Source organism: Aedes albopictus, chromosome 2 (genome assembly GCF_035046485.1).
Source record: "Aedes albopictus strain Foshan chromosome 2, AalbF5, whole genome shotgun sequence".
Classification (NCBI taxonomy): Eukaryota; Metazoa; Arthropoda; class Insecta; order Diptera; family Culicidae; genus Aedes; species Aedes albopictus.
The window spans coordinates 385,182,422-385,207,289 of NC_085137.1; the positions used below are offsets into that span (position 1 = coordinate 385,182,422).

A 24,868-nucleotide genomic window follows, 5' to 3' on the forward strand; every position below is an offset into this window, starting at 1 on the left:
GCAATATTCTTACGAAACGCGATGAAGTTGGTTTACACCCTAGAAAAGCACGAGATATACCCTATTTTACCCCAATGCACCCTAATTTTCATGTTTCGGGCCAAAAAGCGTATGAAAAACTCCGCTGATGCGGATTTTTTTTTAGCATTCACAACGAGGATGAAATATGAAATATTTTCATGTATGCCTAATACCACAAACTGGTATTAGCACGCGAAAACGCAAATAAAAGTGCGCGATTGCACATCGAAGAATAGTGCGCCGAGGACATCAATTTGATTTCATGCAATCGCGCAGTTTTATTTACGTTTTCGCACTTATGAAGACTCAGTGCGCAGTCCAGTGAACTAAATGCGGTACATTCGAACACGAAACTACAGTGCCTATGGGCTTTTCGTTGGATCTGTGTTACATTGTCCTTAAGTCGCTCTATTACTTCACAATCCAATCAAAACACACTAGTCTAGTACCACCCCCTAGATTTGCCTCTGTTACAAACTTTCTCCTTTTGTTCTGAAACGTCACCAAGCTGTCAGCAAAACAAACGAAAAAAAGCAAAAATCCATTAGCAATTTTCCTGGGCACGTAAACATTTGCAAAAATAGTTGGAATTTTTCGTGAAAAACCTTGAAAAAGTAGTGAAAATAACCCCATTCTTACTGTTGAATGTGTTCCGAACGAAGCCCGCATCTGCCGTGTCTACTGCCGTGAGAGGAGGAGGTAAAGGGGGCGTGTGCCTTCTCTGGTCGCGAGTGTCAGCCAGCTCAGCAGCACCACCATGCAAAAAATGCATCTTTCCCAGGATGTGTCGAGTGCGCTGCAGCAGCTCGAAATCATCAAGCAAACGGTGGAGGAGATGGACCCCAACAAGCTCCAGCTGAACGTGATGGACGATCTGAAGATGGTACTGGATCTGCTGCAGGATCCGGTATTTCGTAACATTGTCCAGATCCAGGACTCGTTGGCCGAGCTGAACAACCAGATCACGCAGCATCCGTCGATACTTCCGGGGGACTTCGACATCGCCAACAGCGGGGAACTGGTGCTCAATGTTCCGCCGGTGTCGGATCTGTTCGACGCGGACTATCCGGACGAGCAGCGAGTTCCCTCGGCGCAGATTTCACCTGGTAGCCCTGCGCCACCGCATTTGCAGCAGCAGCAACAACAGCAAAAGATGGTAATGATGGAACATCCGGCGCAGGTTCCACAACAACAGCCACTGCCACCATTGCCCGCCGTTCAGTTGCAGCATACTCCGCTGAAGATGACCAACGAACTGATGGATAGTGGAGTCGGAGAGGTGAGTGTTGAGATGATTACACAGGGTTGGAAGCAAGTCTCAAAATACCACTTTAATCACAATAACTTTAGAGTGGGTCAGTTTAGAATCACATTCTTATCGAGTACCATTATTGTTTTTCGCAGGAGCATCTCAAGTTGGATTCTCACGATGAATCAGCATTGCTGCAGGGCCTACACGATGGATCAAAACTGTCCGGCAGTGGAGCCGACATTGCTGACGCTGCCGAGTGGTCCCGAATCTTGGACATCGAGCTGGTCAACGATGGCACCGGGCTTGGATTCGGTATCATCGGAGCTCGTGCCACCGGCGTCACAGTGAAGACAATCCTGGCGGGTGGTGTGGCTGATCGGGACGGAAGGTTGCAATCGGGAGATCAAATCCTGCAGATTGGGGACGTGAATTTGCACGAGATGGTATCGGAGCAGGTGGCTTCGGTGCTGAGACAATCTGGAACGCATGTGCAGCTGGTGGTGGCCCGGCCGGTTGATGCGGTCAACGGAGGAGCCATTGAGGAGTTCGAGAGCTCCGCTATTGTGCCAACCGGGTTACTTGCCAATCCGCTGAAGTTGAAACAGTATCTGGCGGATTCGGGGTATCCGGAAATATTTAGTGTTTATTCTGTTGCCAATTTGGACAAGGAGAGCTTCGATAAGGACAGCCCAATTGATTTCCCCGAGACGGAGATTTTCACTGTGGAACTGAAGAAGGATCAGAATGGCCTGGGAATAACCATTGCTGGATATGTATGCGAAAAAGAAGAGCTGTCGGGAATATTTGTTAAAAGCGTTTCCCCTGGAAGTGCTGCTGATTTGAGTGGTAAAATCCAGGTTAACGATCGGATCATAGAGGTTGACGGTCAGTCTTTGCACGGCTTCTCGAACCATCAAGCAGTGGACGTTCTGAAGCAAAGTGGCCATGTTGTGACTCTGTGCCTGGAACGGTATCTCCGAGGACCGAAATACGACCAACTACAACAAGCCATCGCGGCCAATGAGATGAAGCCTCCGACGCCGGCCACTCCACCACCGGTCTTGCCCCAAGCCGACCTGTCCAAGTACGGCAATAATATTCTGGACATTCTCCCAAGAACCCTTGATAAGAGATCCCCCGAAGCGAAGCAGTTCAACAATTTCATCGACGACGAGCAGAACCTGATGATGATGATGACCGAACCGGACCAGGACCGGATCGAAACGCTCATGGCTCACAAGAAGCTGGCCCGAGCCAAGGATTCCATGGAGAGCCACGAGTACCGTGAAAAGATGATGGATGCCCCACCGCCCGCACCATCCAACGTGGACGCGGAACTGGATTTGCTTCTTACGGAGACCAGCAATCTGATCAAACATGGTAAACAGCGCAGCTCGCTCAAGGTTAACGAGGACACCGAGGCATTCATCGTTAAGAAATGGAACAGCATTCTGGGGGCGAATGTGAAGATCATTGTGGCCAACATCAGGAAGTTTGCCGCCTCGAGTGGTCTGGGAATTTCACTGGAGGGAACGGTGGACGTCGAGGGAGGCAAGGAGGTACGACCACATCACTACATCCGGTCGATTCTGCCGGAGGGACCGGTTGGACAGAACGGCTTACTGCGGTCTGGAGATGAGTTGTTGGGTAAGTGTTATTTATTTTGCTATAGTGCTATACTATAGATAGTATGTAGCGCTTAGTTTACCATTACTTACCTTACCGGTAAGACTAAGGCCTGAGTGATCTTTGCTGTACATAGTAGCCGTCTGCATTCTACTCGGTCCATGGCTGTGTGTCTCCATTTCCGCACTCTGCGAAGGGTCCGCAAATCGTCCTCCACTTGGTCCATCCACCTAGCTCGCTGCGCACCATGTCTTCTTGTATCGGTCGGATGACTCTCGAGAACCATTTTAGTCGAGTTGTTATCCGACATGCTTATGACGTTACCGCCCATCGTAGCCTTCCGATTTTTGTGGTGTGGACGATGGTTGGTTCTCTCAGCAGCTGATGTAGTTTGTGATTTATTCGCCTTCTCCAAGTCGCATCTTAATGTTTATTAAATAAACTTTATTTATTTCATCAACAGGCTGAATGTAGCCCCAATGATGGTTTAGTATGATACAATAACATGGTCAAGAAACTAATAAAAAAAATACAGTGATAACATACAACGAAACAAAACTTGATCAGGAGTTAAAACTAAAGTGCACTATCTATCCTGCCGTAATTCTGCAAAGTGACGTAAGCGACATTGATAGTTTTGACCCATTTTTTGGTTATTATGCATAAAACTCTTGCTTATCCTCTAAGTTTCTTTCCATAGATGATAGATTACGACTAGATCTTGCATTCTAATACAGCAGGCATACCACTTATTTTTATATCAGATATTATATATAACTAGCTGGCCCGGCAAACTTTGTCTTGCCAAGATGCGGTGGTTTGACAACTGTTGAGGTCATTTTTGCACCGCACTCTAGATTGTTTTAATTTTGATCATGCTGAATTTGTTCCCGGTTCATGAAAAACCACCATTTTCACTAATTTCATACTTTTTTAAATGATTTCCGTAACTTTTTATACATATAAACACAGCCATCACAAATACGAATCAAACCATGCAAGAGCCATCCTGATTGGTTCACCCGTTCGTGAGTTTTGTTGCCTCAAAGGGACTTCTAACTCATTTTTATATATATAGATATACCGAAAAATATCGGCATTTTGAATGGCGCTTACGTCACTTTGCAGAATTACGGCAGTATCGGCGTCCGTCATTTCGTCCTGCGAAGAACGACGAAAACCTCCGGCGAAGAGTCTCGCGTGAGAAGTGGAAATCAAACAACAAAGCTACTCTATTGAATACCCGCTGATCGCACCGTGTATCCCATAGTTCGTTCGACGTAGAGGCGGCCTCAGCATGATACTATTTCGAAGCGATCTTGGCCAAAGTCCAAATAAAGTCGTAGCACTCGGTCTCAAACTGGGTTCCACTTCTAGTACTACATTTGGTCCCCGGTACCCAAGTTTGACGTTTGGCTGACTACCTTTTTTCACTAACTTTGTGACCTAGTATTGCGGCGCTCATAATAAATCCACATTGGGCGGCGGCGATATGGCCGCTAAGAGATACCCGCGATACAGACGCAATGTCAAAATCGAACAGATACTGTCACCCACCCAGCAGCATCGCAGCAGCCTTCAGGCCGTTCATATCAAAACAACAGTTGGCACAATGGCAACTCAGGTGGCCAGAAATCGTAATAACATTTATCGCGACATTGTTTCACTATAATACGCACACGCATCACCTCGTCGGCTTTGTGTTTAATATTTAATCGGGATGTTATTTGGTGATGCTACAGGATGCTGCGGCGGTATCTTCTCCATTTTCCACATTGCGTCTGTATCGCGTGCATCTCCTCGCGGCCATATCGCCGCAGCCTCATGTGGATTTGATATAAGCGCCGCATGCAAAATTTCTGACCATCAGGTCGCTCATAGTGGTGCGCTCATATTTTGACAACTTGATGGAAAAGAAGAAGATAAACGCGTTTCGCGGATTTATCTTGCAAGGCACAATAGCTAACGATGATGTAGTAGCTCATGACAACAAGCGGAATTCAATGTGTCAATCAAAATAGATCATCTCGGAAAAAAGTGAAAAAGACCAGCATGCAGTCAGCTCCAAATTATCAGGCTTCGGAGGCTATTATCGTAAAATTCTTAGAGAGGCACAATACACGATGATGTTTGGTTTGCGTTTAATTCGAACAAATTTTTTCCAGTTAAGCTGGTCAGCTCCCTCGGCGGAGTCAGGGAACAGCTCCAGTACGCAGGAATTGATCGGAAATGGTATCTTGTGGGCTCTTCTTAAACACGGTCGAACGGTGGAAAAGTGGCTGAAGCGGAAGTACGGCAGTCCGCAGTACAAACTGAAAGTTTTCACCTCGATGACCTATCTGCGCATTTGTACATCATGCGAAAGTGACCACAAGGTGGGAGCAACATTGGGAGTGCTCTGTTCGCAAAGGAAAGGGGTTACTTACTAACAAATAAATAAACATTTGATTTGGATATATTGAAAAAAAAAATATTGCCAAGAAATAACTTTTATTTTCGTTTTGGTAACCTGGTATAGGATGCGATCGATTTGTTGATCAATTGCGAACACAACCTATTATGGTTGATAAAATAGACAGATCATCGATTTCAGCTGATTCCTCTAATCCACAAGTTACCAACTTGCATCCATATGTATCAATAAGCCAAAGAAAAGAATACTACGATTCTTTCAGGGTGAGAAAATACTGTGATAACCAAATCCAGCTCTACGTATCAGGACCATCATTCACGATAGGAAATACGTTACTGCTCATTGCCGTTGACCAGTCAAATTAACAGCATTATCATTTGACCAACATTATCTTGCCTCCAAAGAATTAGACCCGCTTCCTAAAATAAAATAAAAGTTAAAATATTTGAAGAAAATTATCATTTAATACGTTACGCACCTGTCTGATGTTTTCGTGTTCTTATTTGTATAAACAGCAGTTGTTACGATGTTACTCATAGCAACATTAGCGGAGTACTTGATTTTCAATTAGTAGCAGTGTACAAGGTATTATTATATGAAGGTGCTATAGTTTTTTGATCTAGTACTTCATGAACCCCGTAATTTCACACCAATGTATGGGAGTTGAACGACTTTATTTGGACTTTGATCTTGGCCGAACGTTCAAATCGATTTGCTCCAGAATCGCCCCACAATCGATTCGGCCCTGGAGCGTATCAGCTACGGTCAGTTCTCTGGTTATATCTCGTCTCGAACGAAGTACAGGGGATGGCCAAAATGTTTGGGATAGGCAACTTTTTTTTCCCACAAAAAAATTCAATATGCTGTAACTTTTCATAGAGTGCATAGAAAAATCTCAAATTTTGACTGTTTGTCACCCTATTATATGTGCATCATTGGTACAAATTTGGGCTCGATTGATTAATTTTTCGCAAAGTTAGAACCGTTCGGGTAAAACACTAATTTTTTGGACAACTAGTTTTTGAGCTGTCATATCTCGAAAACCAGTGAACCAAATTGAATGAATTTTTTAACGTTTATCAACAATATATTGAAACTTAATATGACGTTATAAAATGTAATATTTTCTCACTACGAATTAAGTTATACCGGGTTGAAATTTTTACCCCTATAGAGGAAAATAAGTCAAATTTACAATACCACATAAAAAATATTAAATGTGTTCTTCCTTCAATATAAATAGGCTCTAATATATCTGATTAGAGATAATTTGAGAACAGAAGTGGAAAATCTTTGGATATCAACACGAAAATTTATTGACATTGATGTAAAAAAATTACATTTTTTCGAGAAAAATGATAACTTTGTTCAATGTTTATAAAGTACCTATGTTTTAATAGTTTGTGAAGCATTTACATATTGTTAGTGTACGTTCAAAATTTCATTCAATTCGGTTCACTGGTTTCCGAGATATGACAGCTCAAAAATGAGTTTTCTAAAAAATAGTAAATAAAAGAAAATCGGGTTAAGTACGGTTCCTTTTAATTCCACTAAGAATTTGCATCCTTTGACAGATACGTATTTCGACCTCAACTGTAAGGTCGTCTTCAGTGTCTTGTACTTGACTCGACTGAAGAGATCCATCGCATTCTACACGTCTCATACATCATAGGTAAAAATAATAGGTAGCTTAATCTAGGTAGTTTTTTTTTTTTTTTTTTTTTTTTTTTTTTTTTTTTTCCCGAGCATGCAAAAACTTATATCTATATTAACCTCCACCATAGAATAGGTAAAATTTCCCTCCACCACCGAATAGGTACATTTCCCTCCAGCACAGGATAGGTAAACAAAGTTCATGTATCACAGGTACATTATGAGACGCACGCCATACGAGAGTGCTTAGGGGGTAATAATTTGAAAAGCCACGAACTTCCATTGCCTTGATCCTTATTCAACAGCGTGTTAGGTACCTGTTTGTATATCTCTAGACTCTCAGCAACGTCCAATTTCCAAGGTGAAGTTACATTTCGCAAAATTTGAATATCCTCTGTAGTTACAGGGTGGCCCTCCTCAAAGACATGTTCAGCAACTTTCGACCTGAAATCGTATTCCAAACCTCTATCCACTGTCCTCTGCGCCTTTCCCACCTCCGCCATATGTTCCCTGAATCTAACCTCCAAACGGGAAGCTTTATCTAAGGTTCTAGAGGTCATCAACAATGTACATAAGGATATCAGGTTCACTCACGAGGAAGAAAAGGAGGGAAAACTTCCATTTTTGGATCTATTAGTTAAGAGGGAAGACAGTTCGTCGTTTGAATTCGAGATTTACAGGAAACCTTGGAAATTGGACGTTGCTGAGAGTCTAGAGATATACAAACAGGTACCTAACACGCTGTTGAATAAGGATCAAGGCAATGGAAGTTCGTGGCTTTTCAAATTATTACCCCCTAAGCACTCTCGTATGGCGTGCGTCTCATAATGTACCTGTGATACATGAACTTTGTTTACCTATCCTGTGCTGGAGGGAAATGTACCTATTCGGTGGTGGAGGGAAATTTTACCTATTCTATGGTGGAGGTTAATATAGATATAAGTTTTTGCATGCTCGGGAAAAAAAAAAAAAAAAAAAAAAAAAAAAAAAAAAAAAAACTACCTAGATTAAGCTACCTATTATTTTTACCTATGATGTATGAGACGTGTAGAATGCGATGGATCTCTTCAGTCGAGTCAAGTACAAGACACTGAAGACGACCTTACAGTTGAGGTCGAAATACGTATCTGTCAAAGGATGCAAATTCTTAGTGGAATTAAAAGGAACCGTACTTAACCCGATTTTCTTTTATTTACAGATATTCCCCTAACAAGCTCAGGTTAATCATCATAAAAAATAGTGTTTTACCCGAACGGTTCTAACTTTGCGAAATATTAATCAATCGAGCCCAAATTTGTACCAATGATGCACATATAGTAGGTTGACAAACAGTCAAAATTTGAGATTTTTTGATGCGCTCTATGAAAAGTTATAGCATGTTGAACTTTTTTGTGAGAGAAAAAAAAGCTGCCTATCCCAAACATTTTGGCCATCCCCTGTAGTTCTAGATCAATCAGCTGACATCGGTTCTCGTAGCTCGGCAGGCGAAACGGGTCCCTCCAAGGTAGTCTGCGGAGTGCGAACCGAAGAAAGCGACGCTGAACGGATTCAATTGGGGTTTTAAATTAAAAAAAATATTGATTTTTTGATTCTATACGAAAGAGCACCTTTTTCTGAGTCACTATGATTTTTTTTTTTGAGATTTCTAGAACTTTATTCTGGTACCTAAAATCAACTTCTAAGGGATTTTTTGAAAACACCTTTTGACAGCTGGGTAACTGATTGATAGCTCCGCCCAGTACAAAATGCGACGAGGGGTGATTCGACAAATCTCCTCCATACAAACTTCAAACTGATTTTTAGATTCAGAATATGGAATTATCTCAACACCATTAAAGAAGCCAATTCCTTCGGCGCCGTTATTGTAAGCAGGACTCCAGAAATCAGCGCAATATTCAAGGGTAGAGCGCACAAGCGAGCAATACAGTGCTTTTAAGCAATAGATGTCGGAGAAATTCTTAGCGATCCTGAAGATGAATCCTAGATTCCGACTATAGTCAAAGACGATTGGCTGCTTCTTACGGGAGAACGATATAACGGAACACTTGGCAGGATTTACCACCATTCTGTTCAGAGAACACCAATTAGCGAAGTGATCCAGCTGATTTTGCAAATCAAGACAATCATAGAATGAGCGGATTTTCAGGAATAATATGAGGTCATCAGCGTAAGAAAGTCGAGGCCCTTTGATGACAGTATGCACATCGTTGAAGTAGATCAAGAAGATCAACGGTCCTAGATGGCTTCCTTGTGGTATTCCGGAAGTTGCGTCAAAGCTATCCGATCTGCTATCTCCTATCACTACCAACAAATGCCGGCCGGTGAGATATGAACGGAACCAGTTCAGAAGACTGCCGCTGTCGCCAAGTCGGTCGAGTTTCGCAACCGCGATAGTGTGATTCAGCTTGTCGAAAGCGGCTGAGAGGTCGGTATAGATGATGTCTGTCTGAGCTTTATCGGATAAGCTGTTAGTTACATACGAAGTGAGGCATAGCAGATTGGTGGAAGTAGAGCGCCCGGAAGTGAACCCATGTTGATCGTCGCTCAGAAGTTGCTTGCAATGCGACAGCAGTGGTTCCATTATGACCAGCTCAAAAAGCTTCGACACGGCACACAAAGACGTCATTCCGCGGTAATTATCGTGTGTGAATTTCCAACACGAAGGGAATGAACCGCTGTGTCAGCTGAAACACAATGTGGAGCGGAACTAACAGACAGTCGATTTGCTTCATAACAAACGCAGACGGAACACAGTTTGGTCCAGGGTTGTCAGACGATTTAAGCTGAGTGGCGGCCCGGCGGATCATGCCATCGTCGATATCGATTACACTCAGTGAGTGGCCGTTTAGTGGAACGTTGTTGGCTGCGATGGTAGCCTGGCTATCGCTTACCGTCTCGTCGCTATATACGCTTGCGAATTTTTGGGCAAAAAGCCGACAGATCTCGTCAGTGGTAGAGGTGGTTTGACCATTCAGCTGCATTGATGATGGCAGTCCATATTCTTTGCGCTGTTCGTTCACGTATTTCCAGAAAGTCTTCGGGTAACATTTCAGCTTAGTCTCAATACCTCGCTGGTACCGCTGGAAGTATAGCCGGCTAGCCCGTTGATATTCATGATTGAGCCTCACATATTGGTTTCTAAGCGGAAGGGTCCGGTGTGTTGAGAATTTCCGCAGGGCAGCTCTCTTATGTCGTTTTCGTTTTTGCGGTGGTGCTACACCGGTGTAGCACTTTTGCACCGAAAGTGTTCGTTTTTGATTTTCGTGCTACACCGGTGCAGCACTTTTTCTGCACCGCGCATGATAGTGTAGCACTCAAAAAATCGGGAGTGTAGCAGGTGCACACCGTGTCCACCAATTAGCGTTAGCAAAGTTGTCAATATTTTGGTGTTAATACACGCACACCAATGCAACTGCACCGAAAATGTTCGTTTATTCAGCGACAAGTGTAGCACGAAGCGGTGTAGCACCGCCGCAAAAACGAAAACGACCTTAGTAGACTTCATCTTTCGCAGTTGGCGGGTTTGCCATGGATGCAGAGGGTCTTGATGATGATTTTTCTTGGGTACGTGCCTCTCGATTACGTATGCCAAGATATGGGAAAAAGTTTGACCGGCGGCTTCAGCGTCGCGAGGATCAAGAACATTTTTCCACTCAATTCTGGTCAGAACTTCTCCAATACTTCGATGATCGGGTTTCTGGAAGTTGTAGGATACGGTGGCGGGACGATCGAAGAACTTGAGGGGGTGATATTCCTCAAAGGCCAAAATCAACGGAGTATGATGAGGGACGTCTTTTACAGAGAACACGGAGCCGTAGAAACGAACGGCGCTTTGTCCCGGGTACTTACGAAGCACAGATCCAGAGTACGACCATTTTCTTTGGTTGTGGAGTTGATTTGACTGAGCGTGGCAGCGCTATAGCTGTCCAGCAGGATGACAACACTGGCGTGATATGTGGATATCATTCGTGGTAAGGTAGATAAAGATGGCTGTGTAGCACTTCGTACATAGGGATTTTCGAATTTTCCTGTTGAAAAAAAGGCAAGCTTGGCGTGACTCTTTCTGGAGGTAAGTCTCTCATGAGCTGCTCCAGAACTAAAGACTTAACTGAGCCAATGGGGCACGTTCGGTGTAGTACTAGGTTTGTAGTAATGAGCTGAATTTTAGTATGGTGAGAAGGTCAGTTCTCTGTTTCTGCAATGAAATGGTACAAAAAGCGTGGGTATTATGATTCGTTGCCAAATTTGATTCTGTTCGAGCAAAACTTTGGATAACTATGTTGTTTATGTTGCAAGAAATGGAGAAAACAACAACACTATTGCCCAAAGTTTTGCTCAAACAGCATCAAATTAGGCAAGGAATCATAATACCCACGCTTTTGCACCATTTCAGTACAGAAACGAAGAATTGACGGGTTGCCATTATGCCAGATTTATCTGGCACTGCCAGATTTTTCGAAGGCAGAAAGACAAAAAGACAAACCATCGATTTTGCAAGATTTTTTATATCGAGACAGATTTTTCAACAACCAAATAAAATAGAGTACCGTCTTATCCCGCTGGTTCGACACGATCTAATACGACACTTTTTAATTCGTATCCGGCTTATCCGACATATGTCGGACATATGTCATAGCGATGTACACTGTAAATGTAGAACAGTTTGATATTGCGCTTATACTCGCACCCGCAGCAGCTCCTCTTGCAGACGCTAGTTCCGGAAGTTCTGAGTTGGTACTATTCGACACCCAAATCGCGTGGAGACCAACCGGAATGAACTGAGTATGACAACAATCGTAGATAGAACGAACTTTCATTGGCATCACCGCAATATCTGTTGAAATTATGTTTCATAACAAATCCGAAAATCACAACAAAAACAAAAATAGAGTTGCCAAACTTCAATGAGCATGGTGGTGTAGGGTGACCAGTTTGTCGAATTAAAAATTTACCCCGGTTATTCGACAACTGTCGGTGTCATATTAACGGGGTAATACGGTACTGTGTTCCTTAAGCATCGATTTATATCAAGTTTCAGATAACAGACAATCAGACGGAACACTTAGTCACGAAACCATAATCTAATGCAGTATTAGGTCGAGCGCTCACTAGATGGCGATAGAGAGCAAACGCCAAACAACAACAAAAAAAACGATGCAAGTGCTACTTGTGGCCATTCGACTTTGTACCGTGTTTGGAATTCATCGTTGGAAATTCGAACGATGGAGAACTAGTAGAGTGTGACGTCTATTTCTGTGTATTAACCCTCGAGCGTCTTCAACCACCTTCAGCGATACCACGCTCACGCTGTATACCACAAGCGTGCATTTTTCATGGTGCGTGTACTCAGTACACGACGCGACCGCTCTCGGGTCAATATTGTACCACTGACAGTGACAGCTTTTTATTGTAAACTTCAATAGTCTTTCATTATTCCAAATAGTTGTTTTTGAGGATATTCGTATCTTTTTTTCTATGAAAAATAGTGCTCTCCATCATTTTCAAATTTTATTATTATTATTAGCACTTTATTATGAGGAAATTCAGCTCGATGAACCAGCCATCCCCGTACAAATTAATTAAAGCTGAAAAAGTTCAAATATACGAGTTTTTTTGCCAGATTTTGTCAGATTTTTTACAACTGGTTTGCCAGATATTTTCAAAAATATAGTGGCAACCCTCTTCTCACCTTATTGTCGGGCCGCCACCAAACCGGACTTCGCACAATCAAGTCGCGACGCGACCCAACTCGCGACGTTTTTTAATCATATCAAAAGTAGTGCGCATCCTTCCCGTTGTTGTCAGCAACACAGCGCACTAGATGCGAAACAGTTGCGACACTTATGGACCAAGAAAATGGCAATTTTTGATTGAATGTCTGTCTTGATTCCAACCGGATAGACAATACTAAAATTCAGCTCATTACTACTGATCACGATACGATGGTTACTCGCGACACTGACCCGTGGTACGCTCCGTGATATGATCACGACGGAAGAAATGCACTACCGTGGGAGGAAGAAACTGTTTTTATCACTAGCGAAACGACGACGACGACGGGGTTAATTATCTCACTTTGGTCACTTCGGACTGGCCGACCGACGAGATAGCAAAATGCGTGAGTTCGATTTCAATGGGGCACGTTCGATGTAGTACTAGATTTGTAGTAATGAGCTGAATTTTTGTATGGTGAGAAGGTCAATTCTCCGTTTCTGTAATGAAATGGTGCAAAAAGCGTGGGTATTATGATTCCTTGCCTAATTTGATGCTGCTTGAGCAAAACTTTGGATAACTATGTTGTTTATGTTGCAAGAAATGGAGAAAACAACAACACTGTTGCCCAAAGTTTTGCTCAAACAGCATCAAATTAGGCAAGGAATCATAATACCCACGCTTTTTGCATCATTTCATTGCAGAAATTGAGAATCGACCTTCTCACCATACTAAAATTCAGCTCATTACTACAAATCTAGTACTTCATCGATCTGTCCTATTGCTTTTATTAACTAACTGGATACTAGCCTGGTACACGGTTTATATGGGAAAATACAAAAATGGAAAAACTCAAACTCCTGTATACTTTTTGAGTTTCACTTCGGTCCCATATCAACTGTGCAAAATTTCAGATCGATCGGAAAAACTATATTTTAGCGCCGGTCATTCTTAGTTTTTCATACGATTTACTATGGGGAAATTTTACTTCTGCAAAGAAAAATCGCTAGGAATCACCCCTAGATCCCTAAAAATAAGTCGATGAATGATTTCTGTAGAAAACTTCACGAAAAATCAGACCTCAGAAGACTGCAAACCGATGCGACGTTCGTGGAAAAAGTTATTAAGCTCCCCCCGATCGATAAAATGACGAGATTTTATTATTTATTGTTATTCCTTACATGTTAAACAGCGTTGGCATGCCATTCGGTTTTCAGTCAATAACTTTTTCCACAGGCCTTAGATCGCTTTGCGGTCTTCGGAGGGTTGATTCCTCGTAAAATTTCCAACATAAATCATTCATCGATTTATTTTTAGGGGTTAAGGGGCAACCTGTGGCGATTTTTCTTTGAAAAAGTGATTTTCCCCATAGTAAATCGTATGAAAACCTAAAATGGCTGGCGCTAAAATATAGTTTCTCCGATCGAGCTGAAATTTTGCACAGTTGCTATGGGACCAAAATGAAACTCAAAAAGTGTACAGGAGTAAAATGTCTTTTGGTGTCCCACACTACTGGATACTGCTGTGTGTTCGGTCTGTGTGGTGCTGGACGATCGATCCGTTTTCGGCGATCGTATCGAGTGTGAGTGTAGTGTGCAAGGTAGGTGTAGGGTAGCTACAATAATTGTTGGCGAGTAGTATTTTATTTTATATAATTCAAATATTAATGGTAGATCGTAACAACTACAAATCTAGTACTTCACCAATCTGTCCTATTGACGCAAGAGTGAATTACGGTTCGTGCCATGTAACGTATATGCAATGACTAGAAGTATGCTGATCGCAAGAAATTTCTTGGCCTATCTCGATGCGTGGAAAATTCAGGCAAGGGATCGCTCAAGAAATAATAAAGCGTCGCGTTATTCCGGGTCCTAGTACGGAGCTGAAAAGAAACGTTAAATCAAATGGAGCTTGCTGTGTTAAATTTCTTGACCATTCAGGTCACGGAAAAATAATGCACTGAACGAAAATTATTTGAGCGATTCCGTTTGAAGTCCATACCTCGCATTATGCTATAGGTATGCAGTGCATACTATGCACTTCAATCGGAAACGTGTGGTATCCTACCATAGCCTACCTGATCGAACAAATGCACCACGCTGACGCGCATAAAGCAAGCACGTGGTTCCTCTTGATACATGTTCGTGAAACAAGAAATAGTAGTTTACGCAACAAGGTGCAGAATGACGATTTTTACAGCACGAGTCGTACATTTATCCAACGAGGCTTGCCGAGTTGGATAATTACGACGAGTGCTGGAAAAATCGAGTTCTGCACCGAGTTGCGTACAACGTTTTTTGCAATTTCATAAATTACCCTTGAGGATAGTTTTTAACAAAACTTTTTCATAAAACTGCACACTGATGTTCATAGCCATGTTTAAAAAAATCTGATCATAACAGGTTATACTGTGCAGTTGTCACAATTTTCCAAAACTGCGTCCAGAAAGCATCAAGAAGTTGACCAAAACTGAAAACAGTGCTGTAATGGTTCATTACGCAACGCAAATCAGTGCTGTAATGAACCATTACAGCACTGTTAATTTGGTGTGGGAAAGTAGGCCTTTTCCTGTCAGATTTGCGTGAGGTAAAACAGCCTATTACGATGAGAAATTGCAAAAAGAATATTCTGATTGGGTATTTTTTCGCAATTACAAAAAACATGTATGCAACTCGTTGCAAAAATCGATTTTTTCAGCAATTGTCGTATTTATCCAACTCGGCAAGCCTCGTTGGATAAATGTACGACTCGTGCTGAAAAAAATCATCATTTTGCAACATGTTTCATAAATAACTACTAACGTGTTCCACGTAGAATAATTTGAAACCCCCTGCTTAATCTTGGAAAATACGTATTCGCTAATAAGGATTTTGAAGCGAGAATAACACATATTCTTTTCTTTTATGTCGCTCATTTTCAGAGGTCAACGGACAACGGCTGCTTGGTATGAACCACCTGGAGGTGGTTTCCATTCTGAAGGAGCTCCCGCAAGACGTGTGCATGGTGTGCGGCCGCGGCGATCAGGAAATGCTCCAGTTCACCGAGGAGGCGCTGATCAACACCCTGGAGGAGGAAGCCGCCAAAAGCCGCGCCGGTGTTCTCCAGAGTAGTCTAACTCCGTCGGAACGGTTGGTGAAGGCCAAGAGCGACGGAAGTCTGGCAACGACCGGAGGTGCCAACGACGGCTTCTCGAAGATTAAGTCACGGAGCCTGGAACCGCTGACCGGGTTGGCCATGTGGAGCTCGGAACCGCAGATCATCGAGCTGGTGAAAGGTGAGCGTGGTCTCGGGTTTTCCATCTTGGACTATCAGGATCCGCTAGATCCGAACGATACGTTGATCGTGATCCGGTCGCTGGTTCCTGGTGGTGTGGCCCAGCTGGACGGTAGGTTGATCCCGGGGGATAGGTTGTTGTTTGTGAATGATACGGTGTTGGAGAATGCCTCGCTGGATCAGGCGGTCCAAGCGCTGAAGGGCGCTCCGAAGGGGGTGGTCCGGATTGGGGTGGCGAAACCGTTGCCGATGCAGGACTCATCGATAACGGCATTCGAGGGGGACAAAGGGGGAGATGGGGGCGCAATGGGATACCACGGAAACGACGGCAGTCGTAATTCCGTTGGAAAGATGTTATCTATGAGTAAGCCGGACATAATTATGGAATGAGAACGTTTAGTCATAAGCAGAGATGAATTTGACCGCTGTATTACTTTAGTTAAACAGTTAACGGAACTTTTTCAGTTTATTGAATTTGTTTGCTCCGTCACCAATGACCGAAACTTGGTCTAAGTTTACGGGCGATGACATTTTTGCTGAAACCTTCCAAGCAAACCTATTCTCTCTCTATCTCAAAAGGCTTTCCACCGGCGTAAGTGGCGTGCTCACCCTAATCCTTGCCCGGTTTGCTTTATTGTGTAGGAACTCATTTGGTGTTTGGTCACTTTACTCCTCATCGCATCCATTCCATCCACAACAAAGTATTAAACGTTGAGTATTAGTTCTACTTGTTTCTTGTTTCGAATGCACGTTCTTCAGCACGTTCTCCCAGCAGCCAACACGTTAGTGTGGACCTTATTGTTGAATATCTCAAGAGAAAAAAAATGAATCACTCATACCGCGGCACTCACATTCACCCACACATCTCATCCGCATAACTCATGCATCACTCAGTTTGCGTTCAGAACTCATTGGTTTGGTTCGTTTGATTTCGCGTGACCATTTCAGTATCCGTTCCATATGATTTGCGCTTTCACAACTTGTGTGTGTGGTGAGAATAATAACAGGGACACAAATCAGTGTATTCATTTCTGACTTATGACGTTATAATTGGAGGATTTACGAGAACAAACAAAAGAAAAAAAATCAACCAAAGCGAAAAGAAATACGGAAACCGAGAATCAAACAATCAAAATGGAAAACTTGCCACAAGCTGACCGATGACCGCCGCGTCGTCGAGGGGGGATTTGTTGAATTAAGTAAGAAGCAACTAATTAGGTGACCACGTCCGTCGGCTACCAATAGTGGCCAGACGTTCGGGAACGTAGCGTGCCGTAGTGAAAAATCATGCAGAGTGTCGATGTGCGTTGTACTTTTGGTAGCAAAGAAACAAAAAAAGCCATGAAAATCAAAGCAGAGTGTTTTAGGCCTAATAGCGAGTAGGAAAGGTGTGGTTGCATTGTGTAGTGCGGTTGCTACAGCGTTTTCTCTGATAAATTTTCATGGGATTATTTTCCAGGGTTAGTGCTGCAATTTCTACAGGATTTTTTTCAGGATATTTTTCAGATGTTGTTGCGGGAGTACTTTAAAGTTCTCCCAGAGATTTTTTAACTAATTCACCCAGAACTTCTACAGGAATTATTCCTGGATTTTTTACTAAAATTTCTTCGATTTTTTTTCAAAAGTTTTTAATGGGTTTTCAGCCGGAATTTATGCCGAAATTCCTTTCGAAGGGTATTCCAGTTTTGCTTCCAGAGCCCCTCATTGGATTCATCGCGGAGATCCTCCTGTAATTACTTCAAGAAATTATCGCGAGCTTTCGTCTAGAGTTTTTGCTGGTATCCTAAAAGCCTCTGACACTTTTGAAGTTTCACTCGAGATTCCTTCCGCGTTTGCTCTCGGGATGTCAATCAGAGCTTTTCTGAACTTCTGAACTCAAGATTACTTCTGAGGTACATTCAGCGTTCATTTTGGGGCTTCTATAGGAATTATTGTTATTATTTCTCCCAGGTTTTGCCAGGCTTTTCCTCGTAGTTGTTCACGAGATTTCTTGCTAAGATCGTACACAGATTGCTCTGAGGGATTTCCCAGGATAACTCTCAGCGTTCTTCCTAGAATTCCCACCGAAATTTGTCACGGTATTCCTTTGGGTGTTCCTTTTGAGATTTCTCTTCAAAGTTCCTTATTGGAAACTCCCTGAGATATTTCGCAAGAAACCTGCTGGAGTATCGCGAGAAACTTCGAGAAGAACTATTTAAGAAATAACGAGAGCAACTTCGTGCAAGCTATCCGAGAAAAAACGGTACAACTCAGGGAAACTTGAGGGAGTAATCTTGGGGTGGACAAGGATGTGGAAATATATGGGAAATTCCGGAAGGAACGCTGGAAACCTTTGAGAGAATTTGTCAGAGCAACTCCAAGATAATCCGGGCACCTGGAAGAAATCGCAGGAAAAAATCACAAAAATCCCGGATACAACTGACTGTTGGATAGCTCTTCCAGAAAACCACTAAGAGTAATCCCCGTATGAACTTTGGGAGAATTTTGTTAGGATCTCCGAAAGCAATCCCCCGAGATCCTATGAAATAAATCCCAGGAAGTGCTCATGAAGAAACCCTATTGAAAACTCCTTCAGAAATTCAAGTAGAAACTCTGCAATAAATCTCAGGAACAACTCTCAGAAGTCTCGGCTCCGACGGAAAATTCTGGAAGACACTGTGAGAACAAATCCTTGGAAAGGTCTGGATAGAATCTTGGGAAACACTTCTTGAGAAAGAAACTCCAACAAACCTCCAGGAATTCAAGAAAGAACTCCAAGTTATCGCGAGAAGAATTCAATAAAAATTGGAAGAAGGAATTGCGGTATACCTAGGAATCCCGTAAGGAATTCAAGGAAGATACCTAAATAGAATTTCGGGAGCAATTAAAAATTGCTTGTTATTTAGTAGTAGTCTGCCGAACAATAGGTACTCAGTTTTGGCCATCATTTGCAATTTTCTTCCAAGCTATTGAGCCTACTGCACACAACCACATCTACATAACAAGCCCACCATTCGAAGATGTTCCAGTATAGGTAATTTGTGTAGCCGCCAAGACACCGTATCTCGACAAGCTTCTAATAGTTTGTCGAAAAATACCCCAACCATGGCTACACAGTACTCAGGCTTCGCATTGGGTTCTGCCTGTAGGGCATGTACTGTCTGATATGTAGTGAGTTAGCTTTTCCGGTTCACGCTTGAACGAAGTAGAACTTCAACTACTACAACTGAAGAAACAGCTAGAAACATTTGATCTAATAAACTCACACTTTGGTAGAACAGTAGTAGAATAGCGCGTCCGTAGATTTGAACTCGAATATTACGCTAGTGAACATCTATTTTTTCTCCGAAAACATTCGGATATGAATTCGAAGCCAAGGGATGACGAATTTTTCCACTAAAATGCAATGATTTACCCTCAACATTAGTTAGAATACCGAGAAACCGAATGAGTACGTAGATCATCCACCATACACTCACAAACAAACACACACACATACACATACCAATCGTTGACCATCGATGGTCGTCCTTGTGTATCCGAATGAAATGTGTCAAATAAACTGTAAACAACGTATAATCACAGAACAGAACAAAACAAGTGAAAATCAATCAAAAAACGCAAAGTGAACCCCGCATTCCATCCCTGGCACGTAGATTTACACAAACTCGCACTTGCAAAACCTATTTACGAGAGTAACACCAAACAGAAGAAGATGAAGAAAAAAGAAAACTTCACACAGCAACTCATGTAAAACTAACTGTAATCTGATAAGGTATTTTGATAGAAACAAAAAAGACTCTTTTTTCCTTGTACTTAAACTATTTCTATATTTTCTCTTTCTATTTATATGCGTCCACCTATATTATACAAAACAAAAATAAATGAACGATTAAGATCGAAGCAAATACAAAAAGGGACTTTAATATTTACTTAAAAATCTTTTTGTTGGAGTTGTACTTATTGAATGGATGTCTCAGTCATTGCCAAAATTACGGCCGAGACACTTAAGTGTTAGATGATTTCGAAATATGAAATATTTAATTATCTACACAATGGTAAAAGTGGGAGAAAATGAAATTCAACAGGAATCACATTTACTGAATGCAACTTTAAATTTATTGATTATTGAACTATTGAATATATGAATGCAAGTAAACAACAACAAATATATTATTATGGCAGATATAGATTATTTATATACAATGTTTAGACAAGAAAAATCCATTCCACTTAGTTTAAAACTTATGCAATTATATATATATATTCTATACGAAAAATGACGATACTTGATCAATATATGGATGGTAATTACACACACTGCAAAATGTCGATGTGGTTTTGCTTTCACAGCAGTGATGTATCACAGCCAACAGCGTTGGGCTGGTCATGTAGTAAGGGTGTCAGTAGAACAAGAAGCCAAGTTGAGAAAACCTTCAGTGCACCAGTTTGGTTCGAAACGACTTAGTATTAGTATGCGCGACTAGAATCCAGAGTATTGCTTGTCGAGAGTTTGTTGGTTTGTTGTTCTGTGCGAAACGTAAACAATGAGTTAGTACATGCGGTTAGTTAGATTCGGGAGATTTCTTGTCGGGAGTTAGTTGTTCGACGCAAAAAGTAAACAATGGTCTGTGCGTGGCTGGATTCAGAAGTTGTTCGACGCGAAAAGTAAACATTTTCATGGTTTCGGAAAATGCTTTGTCGGGAGTTTTGTGTTTGACGCTGAATCGAAGCGAAATGTAAGCATTACCATGAGCACCGCTGGTTTTGGAGAAATTCTTGCCGGGAGTAGGACGTTGTTCGACCATAAAGTAAACAGACCGTGAAAAGTGAAGTAAATCTATACGAAAAAGTAATGGAGTAATGGAAGTAATTAATTATTTTACAAGGCTGTAAGTACCATATTTCAGAGGGCTGTAGGAATCCCTTATCAAAATATCTTACTCTTGTAGTAAAGAGTGTAACACAGTCACATAATAAATGTGCAGAGGTTTCAGATTCCTCATCGCAAAATCGACAAGTATCATCTTCAACTTTTCTCATTATTTTCTTGTGATAATTGGTAAGACAGTGTCCTGTTATTAGTCCTGTATATGTGCACAGGTCTTTTTTGGACAGTGAAAGAAGCTTGTTTGTAATTGATACATTTGGAGTAATGAACTTTTTAGATTGTCGTGCACCTTGGGTTTTATTCCAATTTGCATGAACCATAACCCTTTCCCAGTTCCTCAGTTCCATTTTTATGGAACATGGAGAGTTGCCACAAAAAGGCTCTGGGCCTAGAAGAGGTTTTGATGATCCTATTCTTGCTAGTTCGTCTGCCTTTTCATTCCCATCTATTCCTTGGTGCCCTGGCACCCAGTAAATATTTATGGTATTGTTAGCAGATAATTGCTGTAGCAAGAGAATACATTCCCATACTAACTTCGAATTAAGGTACCCCGGGGCAAGTGAGAATCCGGGGCAAGTGAGACCTTCAGCTATTATTTTTTTATTTTTTATTTTTAAGGCAAACATTCTTCATAGAAAACATAGGTATCACACCAACGGATACTTTGAATTCAAAAATTGTTATTGTTCTCACCATAAAGAGACCATATATGTTATTGTTGTTAATATGTAATTTTCAATTCACTATGTGAGATTAACGTACTCTACTACATTCGTTGTTTAAAAATAGAATAACAAATAAAGTAAAACTTTTTCAGTTCCAGGATAATATTTGGAGTGCTTGCAAATTATTTTAAGCGAAAAAGCTGTCATTTATTTTCATTTATTACCTTTTGTTAACTGCTCTCACTTACCCCAGTGCACTTCAGCATCTGGGGCAAGTGAGACCTATGAGAGTAAACGAACAAAATTTCATAGTTTGATCTCGCTTTCTTCAGCATAAGTGGAAATTCACACAAAAGTGAAGTAAAAATCGGCGCCTTATGTAATCAATCGTTGAATTATACTTAATTACTTCTATTTTGATAATGAAGCTAAAATGGTGAAGTCTTTGATAGAACTTTTTTTTTCGAAATTATCTATTTTTTCATATTTTCGTTCAAGCAAACTCTATTAATTTTTCGTTTTTCGCTGTATAATGAGTTTTTCTGAATGTTAAGGAACCGGCCATAAAGTATCAAAAAATTGGAAAACGACTTATTCGGAGTTCACGATTTAAAAATCTTTATTTAATGATCGTAATATTATGTAAGGGAAAACATAACATCTGTAAATGTTGAAAAACCTTTAGGCGAGACTCATCAACTACGTAATATGAAAAGTAAGTTTGGAAATCTTTCGGCATTTAACCTTAGGGTCCTTTTTGTATAAATAAAATAAATTTGTTTTGCACGAGCTGCTAGAGTTAAGTAATTTTTTTTCTCAGTGATTCGTTATTATATGTGTTACGTAATTTATGCACGATACCACAAAACTTTTCCAACATAAATCGCTAAACATAGTTATTCGCATAACATATTTATAATTTATGCTACCTTACATATATGCAGCAACTATATTAAGCCATTATTACAAAAAATCCGAATAGGTCCCACTTGCCCCGTGATACGGTGTAAATGAAGATCTGTTCCACTTTTCATAATATGCATAGTATACAGAATTTAAAAATTTTGAAACAGTTGTAATGCCCATTACTAAGAAGAAATATACCAACAATGTCTTTTGGAACCATTGGAATTATAAAATTATTTATGTTTAGAATTTTTTGGCTTGACAAAACCAAACTAGCATTTTTTTAGGTCCCACTTGCCCCGGGGTACCTTACAGCTGTAAGATTTTAAAGCAGTTAACGCTGCTTGACTGTCAGAGAAAATGCAAACATTTGAATGCTTGTATTTCCTCTTCAACCAAATTGTGGCACATTCTAGTATTGCTTGTATTTCAGCCTGGAAGACGGTTGGCCATCTACCCATTGAGACTGACAAACTAACACCAGGGCCTATTACTCCAGCTCCCACTTGATCGTTTTGTTTCGATCCGTCGGTATAAAAAACGATTGAACCTGGACGAATTTGCGGTCCGCCTTCATTCCAAATGGTACGGTCCGGCTCTTCTACGTTATATAAACGATTAAAATTGAACTGCGTTTCCATCCAGTCATCATTGACTGTAACTAATGGATTGATTTGAATTTCTTTTAAAATACTTAAATGTCCTTTGATGTCACCATCATAGAAGACCTTGATTCGCTTAAGCCGTAATGCGGCTTTTTCTGCTTATAGTTGAACATATTGATGTAATGGAAGAAGATTTAGAATTGCATCTAGTGCTTTTGTAGGAGTGCTACGCATTGCACCAGTAGTAGACACGGTAGCCAGCCTTTGTAGTTTTTCTAACTTTTTAATCGCAATTTTTTGCTTAGTTTTTGGCCACCATACTAATGCAGAATATGTAATTCTGGGTCTTACGATAGCAGTGTAAATCCAATGAATCATTGCTGGTCGCAGACCCCATTTATTACCGAAAGTTCTTTTACTTACCCACAATGCATTTGTTGCTTTGCAAATAACGTGATTCAAATGTGAATTCCAGTTTAATTTGCTATCTAAAATGATTCCCAAGTACTTAACCTCCGATGAAAGTGTCATGAGAGTTCCTTTCATACGAAGATTAGAAATCTCAAACTTTCTCCTTTTAGTAAAAGCAACAATATTTGTTTTCTGAGGGTTGATATCCAACCCTTCAGACATACACCACTGAGTTGTGTAATTAAGAGCGGTTTGCATTCTGCTCTTAATCACACTATCGTATTTTCCTCTGACTATGATCACAATATCATCTGCGAACCCTATCACTTCAAATCCCTGTGATTCTAAATTTGTCAGTAGTTCATCCAAGGGACCACAGAAGTGGCGATAAAACGCCCCCTTGTGGACAACCTTTTACTGCCTTGATTGATAAAGATGAACTACCGAGTTCTGATGAAATTTCTCTTTTTGATAACATTTCACTAATCCATTTAACGATACATATATCAAAACCTCGTTTTAACATTGTCCTCGTCATGGATCTGTAGGATGCATTATCAAATGCACCTTCAATATCAATGTAGGTTGCAAGCAGAATATCTTTCGTATCATAAGTTTTTTCAATTTTCGAAACCAGTGTGTGTAGCGCAGTTACAGTTGATCTACCAGTTCGATAAGCAAACTGATTATTGTTCAACGGATATTTTTGCATATAAATTGATTTTATATTTAAATCGAGAAGTTTCTCCATAATTTTGAGTATTATAGATGCTAAGCTTATTGGTCTGAATGATTTAGGAGAAGTCTTATCCTTTTTTTTTGGGGTGGAAGCTCAGGTAAAATATTATCTCCTGGGCGCCCATTAAAAACACCACCCCCGACGAAGACTGGCGCTCGAGCCTAGCTATTTAGCACTGTAGTTGGAGGAAATGCCAATGCAGAACCCGCAGCTTCCGGGAAGGTAAGCCCAGCTCCCTGGGTTAGTGGGTTGGTGTCAGGCCCTGCGAGCCAGCCGTGAAAAAGACTAGCACCGGAAAATCAACAAGAGAAGAATGCGAACCGATACCACTGGCGACGACCACAGCGACGAAAAGGGACTTGCGATTGGAAGCTCGGTACGTGGAACTGCAGATCTCTCAACTTCATCGGGAGCACCCGCATACTCGCCGATATACTGAAGGACCGCGGGTTCGGAATCGTAGCGCTGCAGGAGGTGTGTTGGACGAAAGAATGTGCAGGTTGAGGATCAAGGGCCGATTTTTCAACTTCAGCATAATAAACGTGCACAGCCCACACTCCGGAAGTACTGATGATGACAAGGACGCATTTTACGCGCAGCTCGAACGCGAGTACGATCGCTGCCCAAGCCATCGACGTCAGGGCCTATCGTGGCGCCAACATCGACTCCGACCACTATCTGGTGATGGTCAAACTGCGCCCAAAACTCTCCGTCATCAACAA

The 24,868-nt window shown here is 41.4% G+C and overlaps 1 protein-coding gene across 1 annotated transcript; it reads left to right on the plus strand.

The window, feature by feature from the left end:
- The first annotated feature begins 520 nt into the window (after positions 1 to 520).
- Positions 521 to 20,261, plus strand: LOC109400731 (patj homolog). Its single transcript, XM_019673224.3, has 3 exons — positions 521 to 1,300; positions 1,426 to 2,920; positions 15,598 to 20,261. Exons 1-3 carry the CDS (start codon positions 779 to 781, stop codon positions 16,338 to 16,340), a joined length of 2,760 nt encoding a protein of 919 aa, XP_019528769.3. The 5' UTR covers positions 521 to 778; the 3' UTR covers positions 16,341 to 20,261.
- Positions 20,262 to 24,868: the final 4,607 nt, after the last annotated feature.

Coding starts and splice junctions, on each gene's coding strand:
- LOC109400731 (XM_019673224.3), top strand. CDS start 779: ATGCAAAAAATGCATCTTTCCCAGGATGTGTCGAGTGCGCTGCAGCAG. Junction 1,301..1,425: donor TGGATAGTGGAGTCGGAGAG/GTGAGTGTTGAG, acceptor TGTTTTTCGCAG/GAGCATCTCAAGTTGGATTC. Junction 2,921..15,597: donor GTCTGGAGATGAGTTGTTGG/GTAAGTGTTATT, acceptor GCTCATTTTCAG/AGGTCAACGGACAACGGCTG.